This window comes from Nicotiana sylvestris, chromosome 6 (genome assembly GCF_000393655.2).
Source record: "Nicotiana sylvestris chromosome 6, ASM39365v2, whole genome shotgun sequence".
Classification (NCBI taxonomy): domain Eukaryota; kingdom Viridiplantae; phylum Streptophyta; class Magnoliopsida; order Solanales; family Solanaceae; genus Nicotiana; species Nicotiana sylvestris.
In genome coordinates, this window is record NC_091062.1 from 189327776 (window position 1) to 189341067 (window position 13292).

The 13292-nt window shown below is 37.5% G+C and overlaps 1 protein-coding gene across 1 annotated transcript; it reads right to left on the reverse strand.

The window, feature by feature from the left end:
- Positions 1 to 5414: 5414 nt before the first annotated feature.
- LOC104223236 (uncharacterized) lies at positions 5415 to 10249 on the reverse strand. Its single transcript, XM_009774629.2, has 2 exons — positions 9519 to 10249; positions 5415 to 7123 (listed from the first exon to the last, which is right to left on the reverse strand). The coding sequence occupies exons 1-2, from the start codon at positions 9758 to 9760 to the stop codon at positions 5770 to 5772; spliced, it is 1596 nt and encodes a 531-aa protein (XP_009772931.2). The 5' UTR covers positions 9761 to 10249; the 3' UTR covers positions 5415 to 5769.
- Positions 10250 to 13292: the final 3043 nt, after the last annotated feature.

Here is a 13292-nt window from a genome sequence, read left to right on the forward strand (position 1 = left end):
CTTCCTTGGACCCCGCACATAGCGTGAGCTTGGTGCGTCTGACTGTCCTTAGACATGATAGTAGTACTTTATCCTATAGATCTTAACCATTGGACAAGTAGGTGGACTTTTTGTCTTTGGTCTGCTTACAAATCACACGCAAGAATGTGACCTAACGATCAATAAAGTCGGATAAAATCATGGTAGATCAATGCTAGATGAGTCCTTCCCATATACATAAGCCGAAATAATTATGTGATGTTAGGATATCTGGCATTTTAAGAAGAGGCTAGCGATGAAACTTGAAGGTTTGCAAAAGAAGAACTTGAAGAATGCTTCAGATCTGTCAACCTCGAGCTCTTTAGTCAGACTGACTGAATTAGACTCGAACTCCTCAACCTTCTTCGCTTGAACGGGGGCATTCTCTCTTGCATATCGAAGTTGCAACTTGGCTGAATCTAGCTCTGCTTGAACAGTTTCCTTTTGTGCAGCCAAAATATCCATATATCCTTTGAAATGTTCGGCTTCGGCTCGCACTTTATCTATTTACCCTTAAAGGCCCTTGATCTGTTCGAGCCTCTGTTGAACCTGCAGAATGGGATTGTAGTTATTTCCGACTCGTCCTCACTATCATGAAGAACTCGGAATACCTTCTCGGCCATCTCTTCATGCGCATTTTGAGCCTTCACCAGGTCTACCTGAAGCTTCTCACTGAGAAGGTTGTAAGTATTGCATTTCTCAGTGAGACCCTGGATTTTGACCTTGTGTTCCTCTCGGATTCGGAGAAAGGCCTCATGATGCAGCACTGAAGCCTACGAGAAAGGAAGAAAGTGTTAGAGATATCTACAAATTCAAAGTGATAAAAAGATAATGGCCCTTGAACTTACCCGATTCAGAGCATGCTGGGCCACGTTGAACAAAGAGGCAACGTGCACTGCATCCATTTTTGCTTGATCCTCTTCAGTGACCAAGCATCGAAGATAGCTCGCTACCCTTAAGGGGGCAGAAAAAACTTGAGTATCTTCCGGGATCGAGATAATAAGAGGCCGCTTATGATCGGGGTCAACGCTTGGGGCTGGGAATTGGTTGGTCAGTGTATAGCTCGATGAAGCCTCATTTGAGCTCTTCTGTGGTACGTTCAAATCACCCAAACCGGTGACAACTTCCACATCAGCGAAATAGCCACAAAAAATCTTCCTCTCCATGGGCCCCCTCTCCGTGACAAGTCTCGGTAGCCTGAGCGTCATGTATCATCGAATCTGGAATTGGAAAGAATGAGGAGGAGTCCCCGATCACTATTGCCCCAAGTGGGTCTTTAGAGGCATCATCTTCATTCCTGGGAGCCTCGAGCTTGGTTTCTACACCAGCCTCGACCGCCTCATCGGTGACCTCCCCACCTCGAGGTGAGGCATCTTCAACTCTTTCCAGCTTGGGCTTGTGAGACAGGGCAAAGCAGCTTCGATTTTCGCCTATTCAATGGTACTTCGAACCTCGGTGGCACCTCGCACGAGAGCCACCAATCCAGAACTTTATTCTTCGTCTTCGTCTTTGTCTTCGGTCTCATCCATTATCTGTTAGGCAGACTCCAAAGTTACATGGATAACATCACCATTAGGCTTACGCGTCCTCCTGGACAGCCTTTTCTTTTTCGGGTTTGAGGAGCTCGGAACCTCCTTTCTTTTCTTCTCTTTGTCCTGCTTCGGGCAAACGGGGAAAGAAGTGCCTCTTCCTCAGCAGAGGAGGCCCTCATTGGCACGGCCTTCCTAAGGCCTACAAAATGAAAAATACGAGTAAGCACAATAACAAAGCCCAACTGAAAACCTTTCCAAGGAAAGAAATTTACCATGGTTACGGGCCTCCCATCGGCCCCTTGAAAACTTCATCCAAGCACGCTCAGAATAGTTTTTTGTGACACCAATACCTCGACCCATTGCCTCAGGTCGGGGATCACTTCCTGCACAACGGCCTTAGCTGCAACACAAAAAAGAATTTAGATGAAGGGAAGACAAGAAAGAGGAATGGCAAAATAGATATTCAAAAGGCTAAGCAATACTTACGTTTCATGTTCCACTTTTCAAGGAATGACATATCTCCGGAAGGGATTAGATCCAAAGTCTTTATTCGAACAAATATGCCCATCCAACCTCGGTCTCGAGTTTCATCTATGCTTTAGAACGGGGGTTTAGTGGCTCGGTGATAAAGCTTGATCATGCCTCCACGATAAAGTCGGGGGCCGTAGAGACGAATGAGGTGATCGAGGGTAAAAGGATGCCCCTCGATCTTTCTTACAAAGAATCAAAGTAGGATCACGATCCTCCAAAATGACAGGTGTATTTGGCACAAAGTGACATCGTACCTCTTGCAAAAAGCAACGATGATAGGGTCTAGGGGACTTATTGTAAAGGGGTAGGTATAGACACTCAGATACCCTCCCTTGTAAGTTGTGATGGATTCTTTGGGGCTAGGCACTACTACATCCTTGTCTACCCGGTTGCACTCCTCTTTCACCTTCTCGAGGATACGTTCGGTGATCGTACACATGTACCTCGACATGGGTTCACATCGGCCCGGTGTTGAGGGTGTGTTATCCACCTTGAAATCAAGCGGCAGTGGCACACTTCGTCAGAACAAAGTCTGCAAGGGAATGTTCCATCGCGATAGCAGTGCCAACGGACTTTGATGAAGAGGTAATTTCTTTGTGAGGAACAGTTTTAGAGGTCTTAGCCATTTTTTGAGAACGGTGAAGAGCAGGGGTTAGGATATCAGGCTTTTTAAGAAGAGGCTAGCGATGAAACTTGAATGTTTGCAGAAGAAGAACCTGAAGAATGAAAAGAGCTTTGAAGATTATAGTAGAAATGATTGAAGTAAAGTTTGAAAGAGTGGAAAAGAGGCCTATTTATGGGTTTCACGGCGACAGTTCAAAGTTGCTAGTGGCCGACCGGCAACTGACACGCCTTAAATGCCTGGGAAATTGAACCGATGGAACGTTTCGGTCACCTGTGCCGCTTACGTCACAATGCTTACGTAATGGTGAACCAAGGTCCGGTTCGAAAATTCAATTCATTTCTTGTCATTACATTCCAAAAAACAAGGGGACTATCTGGATACAGTTAAAACCGAGCCTACCTGACTTTACTGATTAACCGAGATCAGGGGATGGATCGGGGATCAACCCCATAACATATCAAATCAAGATATGAAGATAAAATACCGAGTTCGGGGTTCGAGGTACTTGTTGAGATCAAGACCAGTAACAATCGAGGTCGAATGGGATAGACATCGAGCAAGGCCGAAGATAGCATAATAACGAAAAGGCGAGATATCTGTGACTGGTCGAAGATCATGGCGGAAATCTCGGAACAGATCAAATCAAGGGCGGTTGTTTTAATAATGGGATTTCCTTCTATAATCAGAATTAAACCGTAAATAGGATTCTTCTACTATATAAAGAGGGTCTTAACTATTTGTAATCATCTTACATTTACGCATATCAAAGCAATACAATACTCTTTTCCTCTTATACTCTCTTGTTCATCAGTTTATTTCATAGTTCTACTCTCACTCGCCCAGTTCGAGAACAACTTAACTCAAGGAGTGAATTGCATTTCAATACTGGTTTACTTTATTTTGTTGCTTATTTTTACTATTAATCATCATATTTATCAACTGGTGCTAGGTGATATTACGTATCCTTAAAACCACTTATAAATTTAATTATTGTCCGATTTTAAGGGTAAACAGCTGCCCTTAGACATAATAGTAGTACTTTATCATATTCTTCAGTTGGTTAAAGGACAGAGCAATGTATAATCTTTGTTAGGTAATATTAATGTAGTACTTGTTACTACAAGGCTATTTATTGTACCTGAAAGAAACCAAAGGTATAAAATGGTAGATGTTGTAATATCATGACAGAATATTGTATGGGTAAACAGGTATACAGTTATTGATATTGCAGTGAAGATCTTAACTATTGGACAAGTAGGTGGATTTTTTTGTCTTTGGTCTGCTTAGTAATCGCACGCAAGAATGTGACCTAACGTTCAATAAAGTCGGATAAAAATCATGGTACATCAATGTTAGGTGAATTATGTGATGTTTGTATTGTGGTATGCAATGAGATAGTCAAGATAATACAAGTTGACCCAAACGCCACAAACCTACACAGTGACGTACGCGTGATTTTTTTTATAAGTAGTGTCACATTTAAAAGAGTAAACAAATAAATTTGAACCTGTATCGCGAAAAAAAAAATTTTAGATCATATCAATCATTTTTAAAGCTGCTTAGGAACTGTAAAACTTAAAAAGACAAACTATGTTGGTTTGGGCTCGAATCCCAGAACCAAACTCGAGAATTGCAGTGCCTTAACCAACAGACCAAGTAACAAAAATTTACCAAGTGGCGTCATTCTATATTATTTAATAGGATTTGTTAATTTTTGCATATCATTTATATGTGTATTTTGTGAAATTTTCTAGCGAAGCGGCGCTTAGCCTAAGGTAAATCGACCCGAGCCTACAGCAGTGGTAACTATAATAACACTACCCTGTACCATGTGATCACTGCAAGTATGGTCTCGGACGCTCTTGGTGTTGCATAACTCCAGCGCTATCTCTAATGATTGTCTATTTTCTTGGAAGTTTTGGTGGAGGAAAAATGAGATTTCACACCAAAATATTGTAAATTCCTTCAATGGATTATACTTTAAGGGGTCGTTTGGTTGGGAAACAAATTATCACAGGATTAGTTATCTCGAAATTGTTATCCCACCCTCCCGTAAGGATAAAAATAACACTACACTCCCGAGATTAGTTATACCACGATTTTATCCCAACCAAACGTGGAATAAACTCATTTCAAGTTTAATTTCGAAATTAATTATCCTTTATCACTCGTGCCAAACGAACCCTAATGATGTTCCTAACCTGCTGAGATTCAATTGGCCCTCACAATAGTCTTTCTTTAGTATCAATAACAGTGGTCAAGATTTTCTTGCATACTAACATTTCAAAGAGAAAAACACTATATCTGGTTATGATTCCAAACTAATCCGCATATTAATAGCTTGTTTGACCAAGCTTCGTCAAGGCTAAAAAGCACTTTTTTCAAAGTTGAAGTGTTTGGCCAAGCTTTTAGAAGGAAAAAAATGCTTTTGAGTAGAAGCAGAAACAGTTTTGGAGAAGCAGAAAAAAATAGCTTCTCACTTGAAGCACTTTTTTAAAAAAAAAATTTGAGAAAAATACACTTAAAAGTACATTTTTACAGCTTGGCCAAACATTACTTGATGCTCAGAAGTGTTTTCCAAATTAATTAGTCAAATACAAACTGCTTATCACCAAAAATACTTTTGAGATAAGCGCTTTTGAAGGAAAGTACTTCCAAAATAAGCCGATTTAGAAGCTTGGCCAAACAGACCGTAAGAAAGGAAGGTGAAAGTGAAGCCAATTTTATTGGTTTGCATAGAGTAAATATACATAATAAGGAATTGCCTCAAAATGAGGTTAAGTTAATCTTCAGAAAAAGCAAGTTACTTTTCCTGAGTATTATTTACCTCAGAGAACACAGTATCAAACATTTCCTTTGTTTTCACTTCCCATTACACTTGAATTTCTATGTTGTATCACCTATTTTGCTTTGTCAGCCAACAGAATGATAAGCAGCAGTTACTAGCCAATCTCTAACTGGTGAATGTCATTGAAGTCCCAGTAAATGACCAATATAACCTGTATATAAGCCCAAAAAATGGAGAGCTTGATAAAAAGAATGATTTTTTTTCAGAATTTTCAATCAGAAATTCCATCTCGGCGATGAATTTCCTGCACTTAGACGGGGTATGGTTTGCAGCTCCAAGTTGTTCCGTTTCTTCATGATGGAAGCTACTGTCGGGCTGTAATAGTCGTTACTCCTTTGAGAAGTTGCCCCTTGTGAATAGACCTTTCTTCCTTGCATAGTGCTCCTCTTCTGTTCTTGCGTTGCCTTACGAGCTGCTGAATTTTTTGAAGCCGGACCCCATCTATTGTAGTTAACACAACTTTGGCTTCTTCCTACTTGCTGAATCCTTCCTCCTTTAGGACTTGGGTAGTTTCGGCTTTCAGCAGTTTCTGCAGAGTACATTGTCGTCTCTCCATCACTGCTGTATTCATTTTGAGCTTCCAATACTTCTATGAGAGAGGAACTTGATTGAACCTCACTCTGGGCCCCATTAACAGATCCAGTCGAGGAAACCTCAGCGCCACTAGATTTTTCTTCTCTCGCTTTATTGATAAAATTATCATCAGCGTTGGATAAGATCTTTTGGGCAGGCTGTGGTGACTCAGCAGTTTTAATAATCCTTGGTGGAAAATTAATATCCAAAAGATGGATTTGAGTACTACTTTCCTTCTTCCTAGCTGGTGTTGAAGTTAACCTTCGCGACTCAAAAATTTCAGGAGTTGGAATTCCCTGGACATGAGTGATTGCATGCGGATCAGTAGTTACTGCTTCCTCTTCCAAATTAGTGGCAACAGCAGAACAGCTTGGTCCCGGATCCTCTCTAGGTCTCGACATTCGGTTCGAAGATGATGGTGTCCCTTCATTTTCAGCTTCAGTTGACTTAAAAACACGTCGCATCGTGAAGGAGGCACAAGAATGCTCACTCTTTTGACCAGAAGACATCAGCCGAATTAGCGGTAACTTGGGTTTGTTGAGGTCATCAAGGCTTCCTTCCCAGTGTTGGTTCAACCAGTCGCATATGATAGGTAACGGTATGCCAAATTGCATAGGACAGTCTTTCCATGATGATAATGGGGACGGTGAAGTTGACGAGGATTTTGAGTTAGGAGATGTTGCTAGCTTCATAGGATCACATACCATAAATGCCAGATTGCCATGAACGTCAAAACCAGCAGAACCCGGCCTCCAAGTTATTCCATCAGTTGACAGCTTTATAAGATTGTCAGTGGCTATTACCACTTTTCCTTCGCCAACTGTCAACTCCTTTTTCTCACTATAACCTAACAGATAAACGACATTACCCAGCTCCAGATTAGGTTTGGAACAAGTTTTTAGGTAGTGAGGTTGCTGAACATTTGCATTTGTGTCTCCATCCATGACATCAAGGCCCACTATAGTCAGATCCAGTATAGAGCTGGTAATAAAGAACCTGCAAAAAAAAGGAAAAAAAAAATACCTGACCAGGGTGAAAAATAAATATACAGGTGAACTTCTCTATGGTACCAGTTGTTGCTTCACTAATAGGCTCATGCTTCGACTTTGATCGTTATGGACTAGTACCAAGATCCAGTACTAGACAAGCGAATCTACTTTAACAGCCGGACAGTAACAATGAAAATGGCTATATGTAACATTAAGAAGCAATCCCTTATCAGAAGCAAAATAGAGTTAAGAAGCACCCACTCTATCATAAGAAGGAAATCTAGTGCCAGATAGCAGGGGATTTTTTGACTGTTTCCCCTCATCCTAAAAAAAAGAAGAGAGTGGAAAAGAAATGCAAGTATGCAATATTGAAGCGCGTGTGCACTAAATGAGCAAACCCTTAAAGCTGTGTAGTGTGGAATCATATAAGAGGCTTGTGGACAGATGTCAAACCATTTACTTAGAATAAGAGAAGTGATGGGCAAAAAGACAAAATTTGGATGGACACTCGTGCTCCCTTGCCTGAAACATATCTTGATGTATTCATATACAACTACAGACGTCAGACGCTACCATTGCTCAGTACAGATCTGGAAGCTGTTGTAAAATCAGTCGTTGAAGAACTATCAAGAATGGGAGCTGGATAAGTTAAGTAGATTGGAGGAGCAGAGCTGGGGCAATGAAGGTAAAAATTCTCTAAGATGGACAATGACAGTAAGGGTACTTTTACAGTTGAGTCAGGCTACAGAACCTTTGAGTCTCTACTAGGAGTGCAGATCGACCATTGAAGTTAATCTGGGAAACCAAAATTCCCCTCAAGGGTAGCATGTTTTGGTTGAATTGCAGAACATGAGACTTGTCTCACTCATGACTCGTGATAATTTGATGAAGACAGAATTTCCACTCACAATTCATGATAATTGAATTTGTTAATCATCTTTTTCTTCACTATTCAGTTGTAAGTCAGATGCCATACTTGTCTCAACTTGCTCAACTTAAAGTTGGTAATGCCCAAAGACTTAAAACAATCCTTATGGCATGGGGCTGGAAAGGGGGAAAAGTACAGAACAGCAGCCAAAACATCTAGGAAGCAATTCATTGATGCATATTTTGTGTTATATGGAATGAAAAATTCAGAGGATATTTAAAGACAGAAAGCAGGTAGGGCAGCGACGGAAGTCTTGTCTTTGAGTTTTGCCCTTTCAACGTAAAAATGTGGAGATATTTAGTTTAGACGTTATGCTGGAATTGAGTTGTAATATATGCCAAAGATCTCTAATTCTTTTCTGAAGTTTAAGTGTGATATCAATGCGTGGCAATCTTTCTTAAGTCGTTTTAAACACTTGGTATGCTCTTCCAATAGATCAAAGTACGTAACCCTCATGATAACCTCAATTCAACACCAGCAATCTTTCAAGACCAGATATGATTATGTACATGCATAGCAAAACGCCGTTATTTTATTGGCAAGTATAAGGTCAAAAACATTAGCGTCCTATCTGAACCAATAAATATATTATTCGTTAAATGGAGAAGAAACTTCAATCTTGAATCTACCTCGTAGTCTTCATTAAATATTTACTTATTTTCTGATACATTAACCGATATCCGGCTCCGAGCCATAAGATTGACTAAATTATGAAATACCTTTAGAATGCACAGATTTACTGCAAAATTCTGTCTCATGAAGAAAAAAACTAATTTCCAGAAGCACAGAAGCACTCTCACTTCAACAACACTAACTCTTCATGAAACTGTAGCGTGCTTTTCTTGTACAGGGAAATAGACAACCAAATTACTAATTCATCATCCTACTTTCTCCTTTTTTGACTACGGAGTGACGAGAAGTTGTTTTCTTTTTCCTTCCCGGGGTAGGGAAATGGTACTTAGTTAACAGCAGTATCAGGTTGGAGCTTGAAATGGTGTCAATGCCAAATAAAGAGAAGGTCTGTCAATGGCGAGGATGATTTTGACAGATTCCTATACTATGAGTAAACATTTTACTAAAAACAATTCATTTGGTGGAATTACAAAGCACAATAGAGGAAAGCTTTCCCCTTTTGGAGTCTGAATAAAGATAGAACTACAATAAAACAACAACAACGACAATATCTCAATCCCAAACAAGTTGTATTTAACCATATATATGAATCTTATCCATCAATTCCACCGTACAAAGCAAAAGCTACAATACAAAGATAAAAGTCAATAAGAGGAAAAGCTGATAATGTACACCATAGAAAGCTTTCATCTTTTGGTGTCTGAACAAAGATAACTACAATAACTACTACGCTTCAATATCACACTAGTAGGAGTCAACCATATGGATCCAATGTAAGTATACCACTTTAGAAAGCAAAAAGTAGAATACAAGAATAAATTCAATTAGAATAAAAACTGACCTGTGGGGAAAAAGGCAAGCAGCTACACCATTTTGGAGGTGGATCTCAGCAGATTCAGCAGCAGCCACAGAAGGAAGAATAACATGTGTTGTAAGCAGCAGATTCCGGTGGATGAAGAAACCAGTGCCACTTGCACCTATAAGAGCCATAGCAGGACCTTTGCTTGAAAAAATGGTACCTTTCATTTTCTCAGACTTGCCACCCCCATTACAAAAACACCAAGATTCTACTAAACCCACCATTTTTATAGCTTTAATTCAAATGGGGTTCTTTTAAATCAAGAAAAGATTGTAACTTTAAATCCAGGACTGAAGCTGAAATAGCATTTTAGCTGAAAATGTCACCTCCATTACAGATAAACCAAGATTCTACTAAACCCGCCATTATTACAGCTTCCACTCAAATGGGATTCTTTTAATCAAGAAAAGATTGTAACTTTAAATCCAGAACTGAAGCTGAAATAGCATTTTAGTTGAAAATGCCACTCCATTACAGAAACGCCAAGATTCTACTAAATCCACCATTTTTATAGCTTTAATTCAAATGGGGGTCTTTTAAATCAAGAAAAGATTATAACTTTAGATCCAGAATTGAAGCTTAAATTGCATTTTAGCTGAAAATGTTTGTGGCATCTGCCAGGTAGCTTCAGACAAGTCTGTAATTAAGGGGTGTGGTAACTATCATTGAAATAGTAGATACAGATATAGAAAGAGAGTGTATTGCAGAGAAATGGGGAACATGTAGCTCAAAATATGCTTAAAAGGGGATTTTTCAAATCCGAAATATAGGGGAAAATGTAAATTTCCTGTCAGAGAAAGAAAGCACAGGTATATGCAGGAGACAGGAAACTGCAGACATGGTAAGTCTTTTTTTAAAATTATTTCTTTTGTTCAAAATTTAGAATAAGCGAAAAAAGATTTACATAAACAGAAAGATTGAATTAGTTTAATCATCAAAGAATGAAACATAAGTGATGGTAAGTGGTAACACAATATACTATTGTGGACAATATTAAGTAATCAATATTAGTATCTGTTTAACTAAAAAAAAACATAATATACTATTGTGCTGCTTCTTTTTCTGTCTATCTTTTTCAGAATTACTAGTATTATTTTGGTGCATTTACGTTGTTCACGTTTATGTCTTCTTCTTTATTGAACATTCTCCCACTCAACCCCACCGTCAACACTTATTCCAAGGAAAGCACTGTATATTGTTGCTAATGTTGTAGAAAAGAGAAGGATAAACTCTTAAAAAAAGAGAGATGATAATAAATTAGATATGAGGATCAACCTTTTAAAATATCCCATATGGAAATAGATTCTTTTTTATTCCATCTCTGTGAACTTAATTTTTTTTAATTATGATTCAAGTTATATTTGTGATTTTTGGTTTTAGCAATTTCAATAATGAGAAAGTAATTTCACAAGGCGAGAATATAAGGAAAATGATAATGTATAACCGTTCTCAAAATAATAGTCGAAAAAATATTTTTTTTTATCAATATACATTCTATATATTTGTTGTTTTGTTTTGTTTTTCGACTATTAAATGTATATACTTTCTAGCACGGACTAAAAGTAAACACCCCAGGACTATACTCCAGCTAGACCCAATAACACCAATTGTTATGAACGTTTCTCCGTTAAACGTCTTGTTCATACTTAATTCGCAAGTGCAGACTGAATGAGGAATTGTAAAATTGGTACACATTATTGGTTCATGTGTGATGTACATGATAATTAGGGGTGTACAAACCGAATCGGAAAACCGCATCAAACCGAAAAGTTAAACCAAACCGATTAAAAAACCCGATTAGGTTTGGTTTGATTTGGTTTGGTATTGAGTAAAAAAACTCGAACCAAACCGACATATAAAGATATAATTTTTATATGTACTTTTAAGATTTTATATAGAATTTTTTTTTAAAAATGTCTAGAAATATTTGGGATTATCTTGCGGGATATATTATTTAATAGTATATGCAGTACTCTATATTTATTAACCTTAAATAATGGGTTATATGATCACTTTCTCATCAAGTGTTACTGAAATGCTCAAATCTCTTTGTTCTTCCATATTCATATCATATGTTAAGATCTATTAAATTGTTATATCTTTTTCGAATGTGAAATGATTATTATTATTTAGGTATCATATTGATTTTTGGGTTTAATTACTAAATTCGGTTAACTTTGAAAGTGTACATCAACGAAACATTATTGTCAGACGATTAAAAAATAACTATTACTATGTGTTACTAAGAAAATTCTCTCATAAGAATATTTTAATGGATAATATGTTTGTCAAGTTTTTATATTTTTATTAAACATATATTTACTTATCAAAATTTAACAAAGTAAGACTTAAATAATATGAAAGTAAAAAACCCCCGAAAAACCCGAAAAATTCGACAAAATCGAACTAATCCAAACCGCTATAGTTGATTTGGTTTGATTTTGATAAAAACCAAACCAATCCGGTCCATGTACACCTCTAATGATAACGATTGTTCGTGGTAAAAACATGTTAATTTTCGCAATTGAAAATTGAGAAAAATAAGCTAACAAATACAAAAGATAAGGAATTATTCCTATTCTTTTAGGTTGTGCCTGGTACAATAGATAAGCAAAAATAATCTTAAAACAAAATTTTAGCACCGTATTATCCTTTATTTTGTTACTAATTCTGAGATAAGTTATCTCAATGTTAAAAATAGCATCAAGATAATTTATGTCTGCCAAAGTGAAATAATAATCCTAGGATAAAACAGTAAAATTGACAAAATATAACATACCAAAGAGTCAATAAGAAATACTAATATCAAAATAACTAACCACGGCAAAACTAATCACATAATATAACGAAACACAACAAAACTTGTCTTCAAACCAAACAACCCCATTAAAGTTTAAAATGACACTCTATGATAGGCAGGACTAGGTTCTTCCTTACTTTAGAAAAAATAAAAAATAACCCAAAACTTCCAACGTCATAACTCAAATAACACAAAACTCCCAAACGTCGTAACCATTTAACAAATCCCATGTAGGAATCCTATCCGTCAATGATTCATTAAAATTGATTGATTCCAAGTCCAACAGCTCAATTCCACACTTAATCGTTGCCCAAACCACCTTTCACATGCAAGGCTTGCTCCAACTAATTTTCCCTCTCTTATTCTACTCTTAATTTGACTCTCTAAGAAAAGATAAGGACACGTAGAGGAAAAATATTGCAGTAGAAATTTTTCTTTTAGCAATCTTTCCTCCACTTCCCAACTGACCATCTTCTTCCTTTACCTTCATAAGCTGCCAAAAGGATGGGTTTTTTCCTTTCATAAAATTTCTATTACATTGAAGGATTAGAGAAGAGAAAGGGAAAAGTGCACAGTAAAAATTGAACAGACACCTACTGTGTTCAACATAATACTGGTTACTGCTTTCTTGGAATGTTATTTTAACGAGTTACAAGATTCGAAAGCCTTCACTCCATATGGGAACATTGTAACTACCTCCTTCCAACTAGAAAGAGGAAACAGACAAAAGGAGAAACATTCTAGGTATAAACACTTGCTACTTAAGCTCATCACTTCAGGAAATTTCAAGTGCCCTCAGATTTCTCCAATGCTGCCACAAAAAGAAGCAAAAGATGATTATGTTAGCATCAAATCCAGCTTCTCTTAACAGCAAGTATTGAGAAGTGATAAACCAAATGCAGCACCTTGGAAGATTTGAAATATCAAGAATATTATATAAATTTTAGCAGCTAAAT